The 20,459-nt window shown below is 40.2% G+C and overlaps 1 protein-coding gene across 3 annotated transcripts; it reads right to left on the bottom strand.

Annotated features, from left to right (window-relative positions):
• Window positions 1–1,153: 1,153 nt before the first annotated feature.
• On the bottom strand, window positions 1,154–5,035 carry LOC112226900 (suppressor of cytokine signaling 6). Of its 3 annotated transcripts, XM_024391560.1 has the most exons (3): window positions 3,980–5,035; window positions 3,796–3,898; window positions 1,154–3,666 (listed from the first exon to the last, which is right to left on the bottom strand). In XM_024391560.1, exon 3 carries the CDS (start codon window positions 3,586–3,588, stop codon window positions 2,041–2,043), a length of 1,548 nt encoding a protein of 515 aa, XP_024247328.1. In that variant the 5' UTR covers window positions 3,589–3,666; window positions 3,796–3,898; window positions 3,980–5,035; the 3' UTR covers window positions 1,154–2,040. The 3 variants fall into 3 exon arrangements, with proteins under 3 accessions (XP_024247328.1, XP_024247329.1, XP_024247327.1); XM_024391561.1 differs by lacking the exon at window positions 3,796–3,898 and having other exon boundaries at window positions 4,287–5,035; XM_024391559.1 differs by lacking the exon at window positions 3,796–3,898.
• Between the last annotated feature and the right edge of the window lie 15,424 nt (window positions 5,036–20,459).

The following is a 20,459-nucleotide window of genomic DNA, read 5'->3' on the forward strand; positions in this document are numbered from 1 at the left end:
GGCATCCAGCTCAAAGTAATCTCATACTTCAGTGAAGCTGTCAATGGCTGAGCATGTATGGCGTTCCACTGTATTATCTGAAACTGTGCTGCATAAGAACCCCTCTAATGTGACGAAGATACATGCTGCACTGGATGAGAAGCCTTCTGGGGTTAGTGATGGCAGATGGCATTAAGAATAAAGTATCAATGTGACAAATTATTCTGCAGGTTCAAGAACCCACTGCAAGTACTGTGATTACAGTGTGACTGTGCATCCTATGGGTGGACTGATGGCAAATAAAACATACAATGATACCTCTACTATAAAAATAAATATGAAAAAATAAAATATGCTATTTTATTACATTTAGATTTGAAGTTTCATTTTTTAAATGATAAAATCATCTTATTTTATATATTTTACTTTAAGAAAATTCCATAAAATCCTTTAAAGTTGACAAAATTCTGGTTGTTTACTGGTAAACGTATAAAGTTATCAGTAATGTACCCTCCATTTGCAACCCTAGTCATAGCTAATTAAGAAAGCAGGCCACTCTGGTCTGATGGTTGGGGCAGCTGGCAGGGCAGAGGTTACTTTGCAGTCGCCTGAGAGATACAGGATCCAGAGACACATGTTGAGAAGAGGGGGGAGCAGCTGGCAAAGAAGGTGTGGGATTAGGTTTCAACACCACTTTAACTGGAGGACAGTTCCTGGGGTGTAATCATTAGTCCAAACAGTTGCAAACAGAACATTTGTTTCTATTGGACGAATTCAGTTAGGTCCCTCCCTTTTCGTTCCGTTTGTTTCTGTTTAAGAAACCTATTGCAACAGAATCGGCCTAATGAATATGCCCCTGATCTCTGAAGACTGAGAAGTACAGAGAGACTGGTTTTGTACCATTTTAAATATCTATTGCGTAATATTAAGTTCATAGAGTAACATTTCCAAATGAAAATATTCTGTATAATGATGATTAAGAACAGACAGACTATGTTATGGGGTGGCGGTAGCCCAGTGGTTAGAGTGTTGGACTAATAACTAAAAGGTTACAAGTTCAAAGCCCTGAGCTGACAAGGTACAAATCTGTGATTCTGCCCCTGAACAGGCAGTTAACCCACTGTTCCTAGGCTGTCATTAAAAATAAGGATTTATTCTTAACTGACTTGCCTAGTTAAATAAAGGTAAAAATGATCTGTGAATGCAGTTTATTAACAATCATAAACACCCCTCCTTTAACTGCATTGAAGATGTGCAATAAATTGAAGTACAGCATTTCAAGAGGGAGGGAGGGGTGAGACATACCAAAACAAGTAGGTAGCATTTCATGACCTGAAAAGTAACAGGGTGAGGCATTTTATCCTTATACTTACAGTGACAGGCAAACAGTCAAGTTTAGGCTGCGCAAACAAGCCATTATCTCGATTTATGCCTATACAGTCGATGACGATTAGTTCTCCCAAATTACAGCATCAGATGTGTTGTACTTACAGTTTCTTTCTCCATATACTAAATATAATTAACATGCAATGAGAAACCATCACTGAAGCAAAAGAAAAACAACTTTACTAAAGACTGAGCAGAGAGAACATTCAGGTATCAAACTCATACTAGCTAGTAGCTACAGTACTAACAAACTGGTTTAATGTAAGACAACAAACCACATAGGACAATGCAGAAATGTGGAGTGTAGTAACGATTAGAACCATTTGTGCTTTATATAACAAAACACTTGGTCCATCAAAACACAATTAAAATAAATAATCCAATGCTAATTTTTTAAATGTAGATTTGATTACGGTTCAATTTCAATCCTTTGCTTTGAGGTTGGGAGTATAACTGTATGCTCTATATATATATCAGTTGCTGGCATTGGCTGTTGAACAGACGACTAGATAGGGAGACATTGTACTGTGTTACATGTATTGAAATCAAATTCACAAAAACTATTTGTAACAGCCAAGAAAAAGGGTAAAAAAAAAATGTAAAAATGAGGACTAAGTCAATATATCACTGATCAAAAATGTGCAAGAAAGTCCAACTGAGTTTAATTTAAGCCATTCAGTAGTGCTTTTCCTGCAAGTAATCTTTCATCTTGTTTGGCAAAGGCAACTTCTGGATAAGGTCGATCCGTGTGTACTGACGGATGACAAACCGACAGAGGTACTGCATGGAGCGCACCTGCATAAACCTTGAGATAGGGTTTGTAAGTCTGACAGGATACATTGCAGTCCCTGGTGTGCGAGATCGTGAATAGCAGAAGGCTCCACTCTCAGAATCTATGATTGAACATTCTATGAGTTCCACTATTGATATGTGACCCTCCACATCTGGCTGTTCGTAGAAACTGAAACTACCATTGGAGTGTTCAATCCTGGTGTGGAGGGTCTTACCCTGTGAACGAAAGCTCAAGCTCAAAAGATAACGATCATCTGAGCTGTCTCGCACCAAGAATGACCCATCTGGCAGGCTGGCAAGTTTTTCCTCAGCTTCCCAACGCGTTATAGGACCCCAGTACCAACCCTGCTTGGCCAGTTTCTTTAGCTCTACTGTAAGGCTGGTTACAATCATGGGCCCACTGTGCTGAACAGCATCATAAACCCTGCCAACGCCAGGGGCTGAATTGGGGTCAAAGTTGAGATGATGCAAAACTCTCTCTGCACCATGTGAGTGAGAAGAACCACCATATACTAGGAAACTCCTTCGGATGTGACTACCAGGTGGCAGAGAGAGCAAGGGGGAGAGAGGAGGCTCTATTCTAGAGTCCTGAATCAAGGCACATTCAGCATCAGAGAGCAGTCGATTCACCGATGGGTCCATGAATATATCTGGTGACATCAGCTTCTCCTGGTCAATGGGCTCTTCATTTGCAAAAGGAGGGAATCGCTCAGGCTGAGGCACCTCATGCATTGGAGAGGAACTATCCAAAACTTCTGCAGAGTCAAGTTCATCATCTAAAGGCATTGCATAGTGAATAAAGTCCTGAGATGCTAGTCCAATGATGGCAGGTACATTTTCATGGTCAATACCTAGATGCAAATCACCATTCTGAGGCTCAGTGTTCTCAATTGAATCCTGAAAAGGCCTATCCCTCTGGGGGTCTGGGAATTCTTTCAGAATGCCATTCAGAGATGGGCTTGGGTCTGATGAGTGTATCATAGCTTTCACTTTCCCATCCATCCTAATGCATGTTTCCTCAGAATTTGCTGCCCTGAGGGCCCATGGCGTGGGGCTATAATGGTGACTATTAGATCTTAGATGGTGTTGTGATTTGACATCATTAAAGAATATGGGTGCTGAGGAGCACGAGAATGTGTCATCTTCACTGGTCACCGATGTGGAACTTTCCTTTATTTTATTTTTCTGCTTTGCCGAAAGCCTTCTTTTCAGTGATCCCATAAGACTCTCTCCCTTGGAGCGGTTCTTAGGGCCTTTCTCCTCCTCATGATTGAAGTCGTTACGAACAAGTTCTTTGCTGTAACATTTTCCAAACACTGAATCTGTTGAGATGTCGGTAGCTGAATTTGGCTGTGGTACAATATCCTTTCCCTCCTCTCTGCTTTTTAGGTTGAATGACTTTCGTATCGTTTTCAGACAGATTTTCTTCATTGTGGAAGTCCCTCAGTCGTGGGGAGGCTCATGGATGTATGGATGGCCACAAAGGTTGTCCTCCAAAAGCTGTCATCCCTGAAAAAGATCAAACATATTTTTCCATTCATTTATTCCACATCGAGGAAATACAAAGACTACAACATAGCCTTGCAGCATTTGCAATAACATCGAATTGAATACTGCAGTTTTATCAATCATGACTACCTTTCTACAGTATGTTTTTCAACTGCTGTTGATTGGTGAAGAAGCCTGATAGATACAGCCTGCTGCTAGTAAAAGCAAAGACACCGATAACTTCCCCTTTCATCTGTGGTAAAAGTCATTTGAGGCTAACGTTAGCTTGCTAGCCAGCTGGTGGTCCACCCAAGAAACTAAGTTAGCTAGTTACCTTCTTTACTTCGATTCACTTTTGATATTACCCGTCACCCTCTTTTAAAAACGGTTTCCATATGAAACTGCCAAGACCGATGCATTTTGAGACAAAGTACTATAGCTACTGTTAGCTGCTAGGCACGCAAGTTAACTAACGTTACCGTAGCAAGCTAACTGGAAGTAGAGACCCCACACGAGACAACCGAAAAACAATACAAACTATGTCAAAATGGTTAGTTATCTACTTAAATATATTTATATTGTTGGTATATCCATTGCAGAAATGCTGTAGCAAGTTGCACATTTGTAACTAGGTACTCAACTAGCTAGAACTTTTCAGTCTCCCTTCCTGTCGTTGTCCTTTGTTTACATGACGCTTGCATTGTGGGAAAATAGATACTTCTTCGATGGGGTCAGAGTTTCTAAACCCTGAGATGCAACATCGCGAGACTACCGGGAACGCTTGCGAAGCAGACCAGTCCGGGATTGAGGAAAATAATTGTATAACTAAAATAAACCACAGCCTGTCTGTCCTTTCCAATGGGATCAAAATGAGTCATAGTGGGCAGAACAAGCAAAGAGGTGTGCAGAGCCAAATACAAGCTCGCGAGATCCTATTGGCGCGTTCGAGAAAATATATGCATATTTCTCAATTCGCCTATGCGACAAAGGGTAAAGTCTACAAAACTGTGTCCACTCTATTCGAAACAGATTGTAGTTTTGGGAACAGGAAATTGTATTGCGATCAAATTTGTCATTAATGAGAAAATGTGCAGAACGTTGGCCAAAATCCAAATTGTTCATCTTCTCCCACTGCCAATGTTGTGCCTAAATGCTCCCCCTGCCAGAACCCCCTTCGCGTGAACGCGTACGCACTCAATTCTTCATTGCTGCGACTTGCTTGCTAGTTGGGATTTCTTATCACGTTAGGTTGCGTTTCATTTTATTATTATGTCGGTTTAATCGCGGGGGAGGCACTGGTAATATCTGTTTTCTGTTTGGCTATTTGTTTCAGGTGCTATAACTAAATCTATGCCAAAATTAGCCGTTTTCTTGCCTGCCTGCCTATCATGCCCTCTGATGAGTGCCACAGGAAGTATTAGACTCTAGTCACAAAAGGAAGTGGTTATTTCAGCATTAATACATTTCAGAGCCCTCTACTGTTCTCTCTACCCATCCCTCAATCCCCCATCCCATCCTGCTTTTCCCTCTTACGGCTTTTCCTAAAAATAAAAATAAACTTTTTTCTGTTTTAGTTTTTAAGAATGTAGGTACAGTAGTAATAATAAAATAATAATGATACATTAAAAAAATATCCATAATCACAGTAAACTGTTATAATAATATACATTAAAAAAATACAAATAATAATACATGTATAATAATATAATAAACAAAACTATGACTGAATGTGCCTCCATGAAGAATCCCTTCCCCAATAGGTCCCTTCGCCCTCAATAGGACACCCCAAGCACCATCCCCATCAACCTCCCCCCACCCATCCACCACAAAACACAATAATGATAATAATAGAAATTAAAATAAAAAATATATATACACATACACGTACAGTACATATACATATTCACAGGACTCTCAACTTATCTCATCTCTTTTCCTACATCAGATATGCAGGTGACATTTCCACCTGGATGTCAGCACATAATCAGCAAGACAGAGATGCTCTTCATCTGAGGGAATACCTGCCCATTCTCAGATGTCAGATAATCTGAGATGATCACATGTCATTTACATTCCAGCCCTTGTCAGCTCCAGATTTGACTACTTCAACTCACACTCTGCTGGAATCCCTGCATTCTTATATTAACCTCTGTTATTAATCCCTATATTGTAATCAATAAAGTGTTTCAAAATGCTGTACTTTTATTAACATATATGTTCAGATCATTCCAGATCATATCTCCAGATGAGTGTGTGGTACCCTTCCTCACCCATGCCAACAAGATGTTACTTCTTGCGGGGTCTTTGCCTTGATAGTAAATATGAGAGTATAAGTAATGTACAATTAACCTACTGAAAATATACTCTCAAAATGTTTCTAAAATAAACGTTTCTTTATACTCTAATTTTGCTTGTTTTGGCACACACTACTGGTCAATATGAGCTACCAAAATGATTCTGAAGTGTGCCGGGGGGGATTTCGGCAGGCAAGAAAATGGCCTTGCCGAAATCCTCATCCCCCTAGAGTCAAATACTTTCTGTGGCACACAGAGTCAAATACTTTATATAGAACAAACTTCACATCAGGATAGGCAACAAAAATGAATAATTCATGTATGTGTGTTATATTAACTCTATTTCTCGAACTGCATTGTTGGTTAAGCCTTTCACAGTAAGGTCTACCTGTTTGTATTCGGTGCATGTGACAAATACAATTTGATTTGAAGCCAGCTGCATCAATGTGTCGGAGGAAACACTGTCGGCCGAGGTCAGCTTGCAGTTGCCCTGCCCGCCACAAGGAGTCACTAGAGCACGATGAGACAAGGACATCCTGGCCGGCCAAACCCTCCCCTAACCCGGACGATTGGGCCAATTGTGCGCCGTCTCTTGCGTCTTCTGGTCACAGCCGGCGGTGACACAGCCTGGGATCGAACCCGGGGCTGCAGTGGTGCCTTAGCAGTCACTGTTGAATTTTCAATTTCCAACTTGAGTATTGTTTATGTCCAATGGCCGATGACCACTGTTACGTTTTATCTATAATTTCTCTTCATATGACAAGGATTGAAAAGGATTTGCCAGTAGATTGCATGATGATGATGCCTTGTCTAGCTTGCTAGCTAGGATTTAGAAAGTATTATGTTGACATGATCAGTCCAATCAAAGCTACGGTAGATGTAACGTGATTTGAAGTCATTTTATCTTTGGCCAATGGCCTTGAGCCTTCTTGGATGGGAACCTCTATTGTAAGTCTATGGAAGAACGAGCTCTACCTGTAGATTGACATCGTGTCCCCATGAGCCAATCACAGCGCAACTAGAGAACATTACCAACCCCTACAGAAAGCACTGAGCTAGGCTGAAACACCTGCATTTTTTACTTAACTAGGCAAGTCAGTTAAGCAAAAAATGTAATATTTTTTGCCAGTTTTGCATGTTATTTTGGCATTAATATGTCACACATCATTGTAAACAATGTAAAAAATATATATATATATAATTGTGAACAAATATGGTCTCTGGAAGCCTAGTGATTAGAGTGTTGGGCCAGTAACCGAAAGGTTGCTAGATCGAATCCCAGAGTTGACAAGGTAAACATTTGTTGTTTTGCCCCTGAACAAGGCAGTTAATCCACTGTTCCTAGGCTGTCATTGTAAATAAACATTTGTTCTTAGAGGTGGGGCTCAAAACAGAATGACTCGTCACCACTGACCTCATATATACCATATTGCTTAATTAACATGCCTAGGATGTAACGGCTGTCGTGGGAAGAAGGTGAGGATCAAAGCGCAGCGTGGTAAGTGTTCATCTTATTTAATGAAAAATCTGAACACTGAATAACAAACAAACAAACAACCGAAACAGTTCTGTCTGGTGCAGACACACAAAGACTGAAAATAACCACCCACCAAAACACAATTGAAAACAGGTTACCTAAATATGGTTCTCAATCAGGGACAACGATTGACAGCTGCCTCTGATTGAGAGCCATACCAGGCCAAACACAGAAATAGAAAATCATAGAAAAACTAACATAGAAAACCCACCCAACTCACGCCCTGACCATACTAAAACAAAAGACAAAACAAATGAACTAAGGTCAGAACGTGACATAGGAAGCGACTCCTCTTCAAAAACAACAGCACGGACATACTGTCTCTTCTCAACATTGAACATTCATGTCGATCTTTGAACCCCAACCACTCTAGCAATTTCCATCTTAATCTTCTCAGCTTCAACTTCAACAGTGACCCCAGATATAGTGCCCTACTCCGAAAGTCTAAGTAAGTCCCCTCTTTTCCATTGATTCGAATGAGGTTCAATGCTCGCTGCTTTTTATTTTCCAATACACAACAGATCAACACGATTCCACCTCTGGTCACCCTCACAGACTCCACAGGACGCAACTCATTCTTCACCTTTTCAGAAATATTGTACATCTTCTTATCTCTAAACCGCACTCCCACTACAACCTGAGAAGTTGGAGCATGAGCCATCTGCTTACTAAACTGCATTATAACTGACATTTTGGCTTCCTTACTCCGACCTTTAGCGACAGTTGTCCATCCAGATTTCTCATCCATTTCACTCTCACTCGCCTCACTGGTAGCTGCATCAGACTCAATCTAGACATATGCAAATTTGACATGCGTTCCCTGTCTCTGGGAAAAGAGGTAAAAGGAATCCCCCAGAACTGAACACATTCATAATCACCCCAATTTACATGCCAATTATAATATTTAGCCTACCACATAATCAATTATGTGTCACTTATTTGATTTTAATACATTTCTCTTGTTTTGAATAACTGTTAGGGTCAGAATAAAACCTTTACAAAATAAAACCATCATGACTTTGTTTTAGAATAAGATTCCAGTTCAGTACGACAGATCTGTGTGCAACATTCAAGGGAAATTGTACTGTACTGAACGACCAGTTGAAAAACATTGTGAATATGGTGGCCCAGAGGGCAGTTATGATGTGCTGCACATGTTTTGCAATGTTTTGTAACGTTCAGATGCCTCTCCAACATGTAGAATAAGGAATCATGTCAGCTCTATTCATGGAATTTCTCATTTCTGGCCCAGGGTCACACCCATACATACTGATCAGGCCTCACCCCGCCACACCCAACAAACGGGAGCAAACGTACCAGGGATGTATGCATTACGTCTTGTAACAGAAACCGTTTACCGTTTAAGAACCAAACGTAAGCAAACAGATCAAAACGGGGCGGGACCTACCTACATTTGTCCAGTAGAAAATATATTTATTTGCAAAATGTTTTGCAACAGAACCGGCGTAATGATATACCCCTGTTGAAGAACGGCAGGAAAAATGTTGTTTGGTTCAAAGTGTCATGCAACGTAGCAAATGTTGATGCAAACTGAGCGCACCCCAGCTTTCATTGTAGCCTATTAAACACATACTGGAACAGTAATTAGCCTATACATTTGGGCAAAATACCTTCTAACACATAATGAAACAGGCATATTATTGTTAGTTTCCTCCTTTATGTTATTGAAAGTGCATTTCCGATGCTCCACATCTCATAGGCCTAAGTTTGAATGTTCGCTGAGTAGTGGAGGATATATAGATTATTAATGTGCCACAGAACTGTTGCTTTAGGACAGTATGAAATAGAACAGAAAACTCAGGAATTCTACTCCAATTTCCACAAGAGCTCCCAATGCACCCCTCAGACAATGACAGCACTGTCCAGCATGGCATAAAAAGGGCTTCAGTCAGTGCTTTGTGCACTCTATGATCCCGAAAGTAAAACATGTTTGTTTTAATTGGAAAGGATGTAAAAGATGCCTAATGTGTATTTCTTTCAGGAAATATTTTATGGTCTAAAAATTACCCGTACCTCTGAAATTACAGTACAGACAATGTTTTCATGATTTAGAGGAGAATGAGCTGGATTCAATGTCATCTGCCTTTACACTGAATCATGAGGCGTAATGGTGGCTATACAAAGGGAGCAGATAGCAGACGGAAGAATAAGGCTGATTAGACTGCAATGAAGCTCAATATGAAAGCACTCCCAATGACTCGCACTGAGGAACATATGAGGGCACTGAGGAACATGGTTAACTTTAGTGTATACTTCTTGACTTTGTAAGAATAAAAGACAGGAAAAGATTAGGAGAATATTTTCAGTAAATAAAAAGAATAAGGCAAGTTTCTGTCAGATTCTTTTGATTGCATCATTATCGCAAGTGTTCAACATAATTATCAGTGGTGGAAAAAGTACCCAATTGTCATACTTGAGTAAAAGTATAGATATCTTAATAGAATGTTACTCAAGTAAAAGTGAAAGTCACCCATTAAAATACTACTTGAGTAAAAGTTTAAAAGTATTTGGTTTTAAATATACTTAAGTATTAAAAGTACATGTAATTGCTAAAATATACTTAAGTATCAAAAGTAAAAGTATAATTCATTTAAAATTCCTTATATTAAGCAATGCAGAAAGCACTATTTGCTTGTTTTTAAAAATATTTGCGGATAGCCAGGGGCACACTCCAACACTCCGACATTATTTACAAAAGATGCATGTGTTTAGTGAGTCCGCCAGGCCAGAGGCATTATGGGATGACCACGTGTTCTCTTGATAAGTGCTTGAAGTTTACAATTTTCCTGTCCTGCTAAGCATTCAAAATGTAACGAGTACTTTTGGTTGTCGGGGAAAATGAATGGAGTAAAAAGTACAATATTTTCTTCAGGAATGTAGCGAAGTAAAAGTAGTCAAAAATATAAATTGTAAAGTACAGATCCCCCCCCAAAAAAAAAATACTTAAGTACTTTACACCACTGATAATGATTAAAAAGCTTAGGCCAAATATGTAAGTCAAATTAAGAGCAACTTTCTCTATCTTTCCCCATCTCACTCTCTCTGATTTCAAGTGTCTCTTTTTTTATCCACCTCATTACTTGTACTTCTTAACCTTGAACCTTTTGTGCACTTCGCTGCTTAAGGGGAGTTGTTGAAAGGAACTTACATCAGCAGAATGGGCTGATTTCTTGTCTCATCTCTTCCTCACCCAGTCCTAGTAGGTTTTTAAAAAGGTTTCTTCCCTCTCATCTATCCGCTTCCTCCCCATTAGTTCTCTGGTCCCCAGGCCTGCCACCCACTGCTGGAGAAAGGCATCCTGGCAAAATGGGATGCTGCCATGAAAAGGTGCAATGACATCTCCGCTAAAACATTAAATATTCAAGTAATTCAGGAAATGCTGAATTATAGTAATTCATATTGAAATAACAGCAGACATTTTAACCCCCAGAATGTAGCTGTTTACATTGAGCTGTTTTTTAAACTATTTTTAATTACCAATCAACATTATATAGTGTGGGAAATTTTATCAAACCGAGACAATATTTGGGTTATTCCATAGAGACCTTTCTCTGTGCCCTGTATGTGCCCCTAAAGGTAGCATACTATGTTCGTTGCTTGGATTGAACTTTTATACTGCAGAGGGCAGCATTGTTATTGTTAGTTTGCACATCCTCTCTAGACCCCTCTCAAACACTGTCGACTCCTACTGCAGCTAGCAAAATAATAAAGTGAGCCTCTTATGATTCAAATATTTAAATCATAAATTCAACCTCAATATATAAATTGAAAATTTAATTTGTTGTTCGGTTATGTCCATGCAGATGTGCCTATTTGGAGAAAATATGTATGTGCTGTGACAGTCAGAATTTTATTATAGCCTTTTTATTCAGTATGAATCAGTGGCGGTTGGTGCGGTTTAAGATTAGGGAGGATTAATATTTTGTTATGAGTAAGACCTTATTTCTATTTAAGCAATAAGGCCCAAGGGGGTGTGGTACTGCATATGGCCAATATACCATGGCTCGGGGCTGTTCTTACGCACGGCACAATCCAGAGTGCTAGGACACTGCCCTTACCCGTGGTATATTAGCCATATATCACAAACCCCTGAGGTGACTTATCACTATTATAAACTGGTTACCAACATGATTAGAGCAGTAAAAATAATACATGTTTTGTTTACTACATAGGTGCACACAGGTCGAGAGAAAGATTTGAGGTGACAGACAGTAACTTTTTCAATATCGCCTTGCCTGTATCTCAAATCAAATCAAATGTATTTATATAGCCCTTTGTACATCAGCTGATATCTCAAAGTGCTGTACAGAAACCCAGCCTAAAAGCCCAAACAGCAAGCAATGAAGGTGTTGAAGCACATTGACTAGGAAAAACCTAGAGAGGAACCAGGCTATGAGGGGAGGCCAGTCCTCTTCTGGCTGTGCCGGGTGGAGATTATAACAGAACATGGCCAAGATGTTCAAATGTTCATAAATGACCAGTATGGTCAAATAATAGGTCTGGGACAGGTAGCACGTCCAGTGAACAGGTCAGGATTCCATAGCCGCAGGCAGAACAGTTGAAACTGGAGCAGCAGTACGGCCAGGTGGACTGGGGACAGCAAGGAGTCAACATGCCAGGTAGTCCTGAGGCATGGTCCTAGGGCTCAGGTCCTCCGAGAGAGAGAAAGAAAGAGAGAATTAAAGAGAGCACACTTAAATTCACACAGGACACCGGATAAGACAGGAGAAGTACTCCAGATATAACAAACTTACCCTAGCCCCCGACACATAAACTACAGCAGCATAAATACTGGAGGCTGAGACAGGAGGGGTCAGGAGACACTGTGGCCCCATCCGATGATACCCCCGGACAGGGCCAAACAGGAAGGATATAACCCCACCCACTTTGCCAAAGCACACTAGAGGGATATCTTCAACCACCAACTTACCATCCTGAGACAAGGCTGAGTATAACCCACAAAGATCTCTGCCACGGCACAACCCAAGGGGGGGCGCAAACCCAGACAGGAAGATCACATCAGTGACTCAACCCACTCAAGTGACGCACCCCTCCTAGGGATGGCATGAAAGAGCACCAGTAAGCCAGTAACTCAGCCCCTGTAATAGGGTTAGAGGCAGAGAATCCCAGTGGAAAGAGGGGAACCGGCCAGGCAGAGACAGCAAGGGCGGTTCGTTGCTCCAGAGCCTTTCCGTTCACCTTCACACTCCTGGGCCAGACTACACTCAATCATATGACCCACTGAAGAGATGAGTCTTCATTCAGTAAAGACTTAAAGGTTGAGACCGATTTTGGGTCTCTCACATGGGTAGGCAGACCATTCCATAAAAATTGAGCTCGGTAGGAGAAAGCTCTGTCTCCAGCTGTTTGCTTAGAAATTCTAGGGACAATTAGGAGGCCTGCATCTTGTGACCGTAGCGTACGTGTAGGTATGTACGGCAGGACCAAATCAGAGAGATAGGTAGGAGCAAGCCCATGTAATGCTTTGTAGGTTAGCAGTAAAACCTTGAAATCAGCCCTTGCCTTGACAGGAAGCCAGTGTAGGGAGGCTAGCACTGGAGTAATATGATCAAATTTTTTGGTTCTATTCAGGATTCTAGCAGCCGTATTTAGCACTAACTGAAGTTTATTTAGTGCTTTATCTGGGTAGCCGGAAAGTAGCGCATTGCAGTAGTCTAACCTTGAAGTAACAAAAGCATGGACACATTTTTCTGCATCATTTTTGGACAGAAAGTTTCAGATTTTTGCAATGTTACGTAGATGGAAAAAAGCTGTCCTTGAAACAGTCTTGATATGTTCGTCAAAAGAGAGATCAGGGTCCAGAGTAACGCCGAGGTCCTTCACAGTTTTATTTGAGATGGCTGTACAACCATTAAGATTAATTGTCAGATTCAACAGAATATCTCTTTGTTTATTGGGACCTAGAACAAGCATCTCTGTTTTGTCCGAGTTTAAAAGTATAAAGTTTGCAGCCATCCACTTCCTTATGTCTGAAACACAGGCTTCTAGGGAGGGCAATTTTGGGGCTTCAGCATGTTTCATTGAAATATACAGCTGTGTGTCATTCGCATAGCAGTGAAATCTAACATTATGTTTTCGAATGACATCCCTAAGAGGTAAAATATATAGTGAAAACAATAGTGGTCCTAAAACGGAACCTTGAGGAACACCGAAATTTACAGTTGATTTTTCAGAGGACAAGCCATTCACAGAGACAAACTGATATCTTTCTGACAGATAAGATCCAAACCAGGCCAGAACTTGTCCGTGTAGACCAATTTGGGTTTCCAATCTCTCCAAAAGAATGTGGCGATCGATAGTATCAAAAGCAGCACTAAGGGCTAGGAGCACGAGGACAGATGCAGAGCCTCGGTCTGACGCCATAAAAAGGTCATTTACCACCTTCACAAGTGTAGTCTCAGTGCTATGATGGGGTCTAAAACCATACTGAAGCATTTCGTATACATTGTTTGTCTTCAGGAAGGCAGTGAGTTGCTGCACAACAGCCTTTTCTAAAAGTTGAGAGGAATGGAAGATTCGATATAGGCCGATAGTTTTTTATATTTTCTGGGTCAAGGTTTGGCTTTTTCAAGAGAGGCTTTATTACTGCCACTTTTAGTGAGTTTGATACACATCCGGTGGATAGAGAGCCGTTTATTATGTTCAACATAGGAGGGCTAAGCACAGGAAGCAGGTCTTTCAGTAGTTTAGTTGGAATAGGGACCAGTATGCATCTTGAAGGTTTAGAGGCCATGATCATTTTCATCATTGTGTCAAGAGATATAGTACTAAAACACTTGAGTGTCTCTCTTGATCCTAGGTCCTGGCAGAGTGTTGCAGACTCAGGACAGCTGAGCTTTGAAGGAATACGCAGATTTAAAGAGGAGTCCGTAATTTGCTTTTAATAAACATGATCTTTTCCTCAAAGAAGTTCATTAATTTATTACTGCTGAAGTGAAAGCCATCCTGACTTGGGGAATGCTGCTTTTTAGTTAGCTTTGCGACAGTATCAAAAATAAATTTCAGATTGTTCTTATTTTCCTCAATTAAGTTGGAAAAATAGGATGATCGAGCAGCAGTAAGGGCTCTTCGATACTGCACGGTACTGTCTTTCCAAGCTAGTCGGAAGACTTCCAGTTTGGTGTGGCGGCATTTCCGTTCCAATTTTCTGGAAACTTGCTTCAGAGCTCGGATATTTTCTGTATACCAGGGAGCTAGTTTCTTATGAGAAATGTTTTACTTTTTAGGGGTGCAACTGCATCTAGGGTATTGCGCAAGGTTAAATTGAGTTCCTCAGTTAGGTGGTTAACTGATTTTTGTCCTCTGACATCCTTGGGTAGGCAGAGGGAGTCTGGAAGGGCATCAAGGAATCTTTGTGTTGTCTGTGAATTTATAGCACAACATTTGATGCTCCCGGGTTGGGGTCTGAGCAGGTTATTTGTTCCAATTGCAAACGTAATAAAATGGTGGTCCGATAGTCCAGGATTATGAGGAAAAACATTAAGATCCACAACATTTATTCCATGAGACAAAACTAGGTCCAGAGACATGTTGGACAAAACCCAGTGAGTCGATGATGGCTCCGAAAGCCTTTTGGAGTGGGTCTGTGGATTTTTCCATGTGTATATTAAAGTCACCAAAAATTTGAATATTATCTGCTATGACTACAAGGTCCGATAGGAATTCAGGTAACTCAATGAGGAACACTGTATATGGCCCAGGAGGCCTGTAAACAGTAGCTATAAAAAGTGATTGAGTAGGCTGCATAGATTTCATGACTAGAAGCTCAAAAGACGAAAACGTCATTTTTTGGGGGGGGATTGAAATTTGCTATCGTAAATGTTAGCAACACCTCCGCCTTTGCGGGATGCACGGGGGATATGGTCACTAGTGTAACCAGGAGGTGAGGCCTCATTTAACACAGTAAATTCATCAGGCTTAAGCCATGTTTCAGTCAGGCCAATCACATCAAGATTATGATCAGTGATTAGTTCAGTGACTATAATTGCCTTTGAAGTAAGGGATCTAACATGAAGTAGCCCTATTTTGAGATGTGAGGTATCACGATCTCTTTCAATAATGACAGGAATGGAGGAGGTCTTTATCCTAGTGAGATTGCTAAGGCGAACACCGCCATGTTTAGTTTTGCCCAACCCAGGTTGAGGCACAGACACGGTCTCAATGGGGATAGCTGAGCTGACTACACTGACTGTGCTAGTGGCAGACTCCACTAAGCAGGCAGGCAGGCTAACAGCCTCTATACTCTGTATACTCGCCAGTTTTAGCTTTAGTCAGCACCATCTTCAGATTAGCCTTAACATCGGTAGCCCTGCCCCCTGGTAAACAGTGTATCTAACTGTTCTAGGGTGTAATGTAATCATTAGTCCAACAGTTTCAAACAAGAGTTTCTATTGGACAAATTCAGGTATTTTTATCCTCGTTTCGTTCCGTTTGCTTCCGTTGTCCACCCTTTGATTGGGTGGACAACATGTCAGATCATACTGTAAGAGCTCCATTAGTTTGGAGGATGTCCTCTGGAAGTTGTCATAATTACTGTGTAAGTCTATGGAAGGGCTGCGAACCATGAGCCTCCTAGGTTTTGCGTTGAAGTCAATGTACCCAGAGGAAGACAGAAGCTAGTTGTCCTCTGGCTACACCATAGTGCTACCCTACAGAGTGCTGTTGAGGCTATTATAGACCTTCATTGCAAAACAGCAAGTTTTAATAAATTATTTTATGCCGTGATTATATTTAGTATAGTTTTATCTAAAAATCATAACGTTTTTACATGTTTTACTATTTTTTAAAATGAAGTTCACTGAGGAGGATGGTCCTCCTCTTCCTCCTCTGAGGAGCCTCCACTGGTATGAAAATAAAAATATTACATCACATTTTCCACAAGGGACTGGATTCAATTAAACATTTGATAAAACTTGTTAATCTGAACAGAGGTAACAGTTTGTATGCACCCCTCCAGATAGACCTTAGAGTGGTTTGTTCTAAATAAAGGAACTCAAGTTGTGAAATAAAAGTACATAAACTCAGGTCTGTTTGCTAGCTGGGGTCCATGTGTAGGCTGACAATCGTAATAAAAAACAGGTGAGGGCTGGAGCTGGTGATTGGTGCTGGATGTTAGCCGTTCTTTTATGGCTTGGCAGCTGCATGTTAGTCCTGCACCCCCATTTCATCAAGACAAAAATCTACTTTTTTTATACTCCAAGATGCTACAGTGGTTTAAGTGTGAAAAAAGAGGTGAAATCAAATCCTTTCTGCAAACAGATAAAGGTCAGAGATGACGTACGGAGTGAGGGAGTGACTATATTCTTAAGTGAGTAAATTCCATTTGTAGCTTTTCTCGTTGTTTACATTCTACACTCCAAACCCAAGAAACTAAATAAATATGGAGGCTTGGACAACCTCTTATGTCACTACAGTGGTATTTTTGTGTCTCTACTGTGCACTGAAAAAGCAACTGTGTGATATATTGTGTATTTTTTTATATATTTTTTTATATCTGTGTAGTGCACAACATCTACAATAACTTTCAACTGCATGTACACATTCACAATGCAGGTCTCCAGTCGGGATGCATGTTGTGCGTGTCAACAGAAGTAACCTGTAAACCAGTAAAACCACAGAGGGTAAAACCACAAATATTCAAATATATTTGTAGACATATACTGTATACAGTACACAAGTGACCAATTAATGACTACTAGTATAGTAACACTTATTTTGCAGTGTTTTTGTTCCAATATCATATGCTGCATTAGAGGTAATTACAGATGTTAAACTGTCACGACTTCCACCGAAGTCGGTCCCTCTCCTTGTTCGGGCGGCGTTCGGCGGTCGCCAATCCACTTTTCATTTTCCATTTGTTTTGTCTTTTTTTTACACACCTGGTTTCAATTCCCCAATTCCATATTCATTATTTAACCCTCTGTTTTCCCCATGGTTTTTGTGCGTGTTTGTTTAATGTATTTCGGTCCTTTCGTGTGGGCTTGGCATTACTACATGTATTTGGTCATTTTGAGTAAAGTTAAGTTTTATGTCCTGCGCCTGACTCCTCTGCACAAGCTACACCCAGACCTTTTACATAAACACAGGACATACATTCAGTACAGTAAAGAAAACAGATTTCTTGAGATTCATAAATATATATATTTTTAAAGAGTCCCATCATTTATTTGTGCTCCAGTCAGTGACAGAAGGGCACCAATAAAGTGTGCCAAGACATCAGACAACTATTTTGAGAGTTACAGAACATTTTTTATAGGGTTCTTTAGGGACAAACAGTAGGAGCATGAAAAGACTCCATAAAGAGTTGACTGGTTTACTATTGGAGTGTGAGGTTGTGGGGAAATACAGTTGCCACACTGGCAGTGGAAGTCTCTGTGTGGGATATCAACAAATAGGGCAAGTAAGAGAGAGGCTTGCCAAAATCACAACTGGGTGGGTGTGTGTGGATGGAAAGTGATGAGGTTAGAGCAGGATGTTTGATCCACTGTGTAGAGCTGCATGAGAAACAGATTTGACTGTTATATTATCATGTTTGAAATAAAAATGTGTGTTTTAATAGGACATTGAGAATGTTATGTGTCATGTTCTGAAGTGCAGGATTAGGGCCACTTCTGAATTGAGTTACGAATTGCTCTTTAGTTCCAATAAAACATTTGAATTTGAATTGAACACTCCGCAGGAAGCAGAATTGGAAATTATTTACTGTAATTCTTAAAAACTCATGTTAAGGGAATTGCGTGAGATGTTTCCTATCTATTGCATGTGAAAGTGAAATGAAATTGCCACTGTTATAAATAACGCATTATCATTATAAAGCCAGCAATGCAAAGATGATTATGCTCCTCAAACTAAACACAGCTGGAAACTACAGTTATGTTAAAGTAATGATTAACTCTCTCAGGGAGTAAAGGAACGAGGCACTAACTGACACTACAATTCTTTTTCTGGAGTTACTGATTGTTGGCCCATAAACAGCACATCATATATGTCCACCCAGAAGTCAACCTCAGGAACAAGCTATAAAGCATGAGAATGATTGTACAAGTTATATTTAGAAACCACTCACCTCTATACACCGGCTAATGTTTCTCTAGTGGTGAGCTGCCTTGAAATGTCAAACATACTTCAAAAACCTTATAATTACTGACTATATTTTACATAGCTGAACTGTACAATAAATCAACATCGAGTTGTCTGACTATAACTAGTAACATAAATTGTCATTAGAGCCTCAGGAGTTACAAAAATAAACGTTCTATTTATTCATTTCCTGTGAACAGCGTCCAGTACGGATCAATGGGAATTATTCTATAAAGATTACACAGATCACCATTCACTGAAGGCAGATTAGTCATACTGTACTGTACTACAGTGTGTCAAATTTAAGAGGGTTATACTATAACAGCATTCATCTGGTGGAACTGATTTCTACATATTTTTGCTCATTATTTTATTCAGTAGCAGGTATAATATTAGCTGTAGCTACAAATCTCATTTCACAAACCAGCACCTCTGAGATGACAATGTATTGATTCTTGTGTGGGTCTGTAAGAGTGCGGTCTTTTCATGTTGTGTAACACTCCTGTAGAAGTGAACAGTTGGCGTCTTTGCCAGTAGACTCCTCTGCAACACTGCCTTGTGAATTCTGACAGCGTTCTGATGCATGCCTCTTCTCTCTGGAGAGCAGTGCAGAACTCAACGAGGCCATCAGCAGCTTGTTCTATATCAGACCTGGTCCTCTTCCTGGAAATTTCCTTTCAGTCCAGCCCTACTGGTCACTCAGCAGAATATATATTTTTTTTACCTTTATTTAACTAGGCAAGTCAGTTAAGAACAAATTCTTATTTACACCGAATGGTGGTGATTTGTGTGTTATATTGTGTGTTATAATGTGTCACCACTACACTACAGTGCATACAGTTTATTAACCATGGCTATGCACTAACAAAGGAGGCTAGCATGAAATGTATATTTCAAAATAAATAATTTTATGGATAAAGGTCAATCTGTCTCTCATGTTAGATTCCCCTGTCTCTGTTCCATATGTAAGTTTGTCTGTACCACTTAGAGCTATAATATTAAACTATCTCTTTGTATGTTGACTGACCATAGGTTAGTCAGCAGCATTAGCTGACCAGCATTAGTTAAAATGCATTATCCAAAGCAAATTCCTTTCAGACTAAACTATTGAGGAAAATATACTGAATTTGAACTTGTTTCTAAATCTCAACCACTTACATAAAGCATCCCACAGAGGGTATGTTTACATTAGGGTAAGTAAGGGTGACTGACAGAGATCTTTCAGCTGGGATTGACCACATCTGTGGCAGGCATGGGGGAAATGCATCCCAGGAAGTGAGATTGAGATCAACACACACAAAGTTACTCTTTGTCTACTCTCCCTAGCACACAAGTCAGTGGGCCCAAGTAGTTTAACATAAGGGCTTGCTCAGCTTTCATTCTTTACTGCTCCTGCCTGGAAAAGATTTCTGCAAATATTGTTTTTGAAATATTGAATGAGTGCCTGAATTCTGTGGATAGACGAACATGTGTAGGGTTGCAAAATTCCAGGAACTTTCAATAAATTCCCTGGTTTGAGGATTCTGTATTTCCTGCTAATTCCCGGGAATCCTCCAACCTGGATTTCTGGAAAACATGGGAATTTGACATTTTGCAACCTTAAACATGTGTAACAGTTGTATAATGTATATACTTATACCATGGTATTGTTGAATACTCCTTTCTGATTGCCTTGAAGGGCATTCTAAAAATACAAAAAGCTTTACTCCTGAATACCCTGAAGATTAGTAATGCCTTTACAAACAAATGTTGATCCAGAACAGTAAGAAAGTACCCTCTTGGCCATCCATCACAGAATAGCAGTATTTTCCAGAACATTGACAGTGATAGGACAAAGCTTTTCTAACAACGTCAGGTAGCGC

This window comes from Oncorhynchus tshawytscha, linkage group LG28 (genome assembly GCF_018296145.1).
Source record: "Oncorhynchus tshawytscha isolate Ot180627B linkage group LG28, Otsh_v2.0, whole genome shotgun sequence".
In the NCBI taxonomy this organism is placed as follows: Eukaryota; Metazoa; Chordata; class Actinopteri; order Salmoniformes; family Salmonidae; genus Oncorhynchus; species Oncorhynchus tshawytscha.